The 2029-nt window shown below is 56.4% G+C and overlaps 2 protein-coding genes across 2 annotated transcripts; both read right to left on the bottom strand.

Annotated features, from left to right (window-relative positions):
• Positions 1–145: 145 nt before the first annotated feature.
• Positions 146–643, bottom strand: SPRG_18729 (hypothetical protein; the record flags this gene model as incomplete). Its single annotated transcript, XM_012358170.1, has 2 exons — positions 146–265; positions 325–643. Coding segments are annotated over 2 exons (439 nt in total), but the record flags the coding sequence as incomplete, so codon positions are not given.
• Positions 644–1495: 852 nt separating this feature from the next.
• On the bottom strand, positions 1496–2005 carry SPRG_18725 (hypothetical protein; the record flags this gene model as incomplete). The annotated part of the gene is made up of 1 exon (XM_012358169.1): positions 1496–2005. A coding segment is annotated over one exon (510 nt), but the record flags the coding sequence as incomplete, so codon positions are not given.
• Between the last annotated feature and the right edge of the window lie 24 nt (positions 2006–2029).

The raw sequence follows: 2029 nt of genomic DNA, 5'->3' as shown, positions 1-2029 counted from the left end.
GTCAAAATGCTACGAACGGCGGTCGACATGAGGTGATGCAAGATGCACGTACGCGCAAAATGGCGTCTTTCAGCGTGAGATATTGGTCTTCGAGCGCTACGAAATGTACGATGCGACGACTTGTGCATCGGAATGGTTGTTGCACCTGAGTACTTGGCTTTTTCTTCCGCGAGCACGACCTGGAACGACCGGCGCAGCTTGTTGTTGGAGGCCGCACTGCTGTGTACTGTGGACGGACGTGAGCGACTGACATGGGCAGCGGGCGCTACACGTCCATAATTGGCCGCCGAAGTTGCCATCCACCGGTAGAATAGTATGCAGTACGTGTCGGCCGCGCCGAGGCCGGGCGGTGTGGAAGCACGGGAGTCTGCAGCTCATGGACTTTGTGGGCCTCGCGCTTGAGCGACGTATACTGCAGCGGATGTGGCTCCTCTGGCTTGCGCTGAAACTCGCGTAAATGGCCGTGTGTCTCGATCGACACGGTCGTCCTCTCGAGCGCGCGCCGAAGCGCTCGTATCGCTGTATCGTCCATGAGCTTGGCGCAGTACGCTCCATTGTTCTCGCTTTCCGCATCTTCGGGCGCCTCGTTCTCTGTCGCTGGCTCGTCGTTGATCACGCACTTGATCGCCGCGCCCTTCTCCATGCCACCGTCGGTTGCACAGAAACCGCTGGACTGACGTGGCACGCTCACCGTCGTCGTCTTGACCTTGGACGGTGCCAAGACCGAGCCTAGACTCACGCCCACGACTGGACGTGGCTGTGCTAACGTTCGAAACATATACGTGGCTTAGGAGCTATAAGATGGTAGCAACCCCCATAAACGGTTTGCATCCATGACACTAGGGCCGCAAAATTGTACGGGATCCATTGAAACATACTAATAGAGATTCAACCCCAAATCCAGCATCCGGGGGATTTGAGGGCACCCTTGGCATCCCCCCGCATTGTGGGGATATCAACACCGCAGCGGGCAGGAGGGTGGGGGTTGGTAGGGGTAAATAGAGTCAAAATGTGACGCTCTAATTGAATTCCTCGACCTGATGATGATGAAATATCGAAGCGAGTCCAGCGCGCGTCGGATCACTCAGCAAGCAGTGTGCGTCGAATTGCATCCAGTGTCCCGCACCCAAGTACAAATATACGTACACCAAATGCATGGCCTGATCGACAATCCACGACGAGCCACACAATCCGAACTGTGTATTCCTCACCTACCTGGGCCAGGGAAGGCGAGGATGAAGGTGGCTTTTGATTCCGAACACTCGAAGTGGAGGAAGAAATCGTGTCCAGCACGAACGCCCGGTGTTGTACGGTTCGCGCTTGACGTTTTCTGCGAGGCGTTCGATCTTGAGCAAGTCGGTCTCAACGAACGATCGCAACGCGCCTTGTCACACACGATGGCTTTTCGTGCGTGGATGCATCGACTGGACAATGGGCGAAATGAAAGTCTTAAGTTAATATTGGTTGGCTAGTATACTATGATAATGGGGCAGCACTACACAACGACAACGATCGTCTTGGCAGTCTTGTCGTGCTGGTGGCGGTTTTTATCCTTGTCCTGGATCGCTCGGAGCACGTGCGCAATGATGGCAGCGTCACCTTCGTGCCGGTGCATTCGGACGACGAGCACAACACCGACGAGAACGGATGCGACGACTATCGCTGCGCCGATGGCCGACATTTCAAAGCCCACATCGCTGGCTTGTATCGCATCATCGGAAGACGCCTCCATACGGACGGAGGTTTTGTTGAGGGCAAAGGTCGCGCCAAGACCCACAAATTTCGTGGTTGTCTCCGTGTCAAACTCAGCCATGAACTGCAGCAGCTCCGTCTTGGTCATTCGTGCCATGACCGCGCGAACGCTGTCAACGGCGGCGCGCTGGTCAGCGACTTTGCCGAGGCTTTGAACGACAGTGATTGCGTGCGTGTACTCGGCGTCGGTCACGGGCGTCGTCGCGTGGCCGGGCAGCGGCAAGCCAAAGTCGGTTCGGATCGCCTTGTAGGCCTCGTTTTCGGACCGCGCGAAGTC

This window comes from Saprolegnia parasitica (assembly GCF_000151545.1).
Source record: "Saprolegnia parasitica CBS 223.65 unplaced genomic scaffold supercont2.1414, whole genome shotgun sequence".
Classification (NCBI taxonomy): Eukaryota; Oomycota; class Saprolegniomycetes; order Saprolegniales; family Saprolegniaceae; genus Saprolegnia; species Saprolegnia parasitica.
Note: the sequence above shows the minus strand (reverse complement) of the source record. Positions and strands in the feature narration are given on the sequence as shown.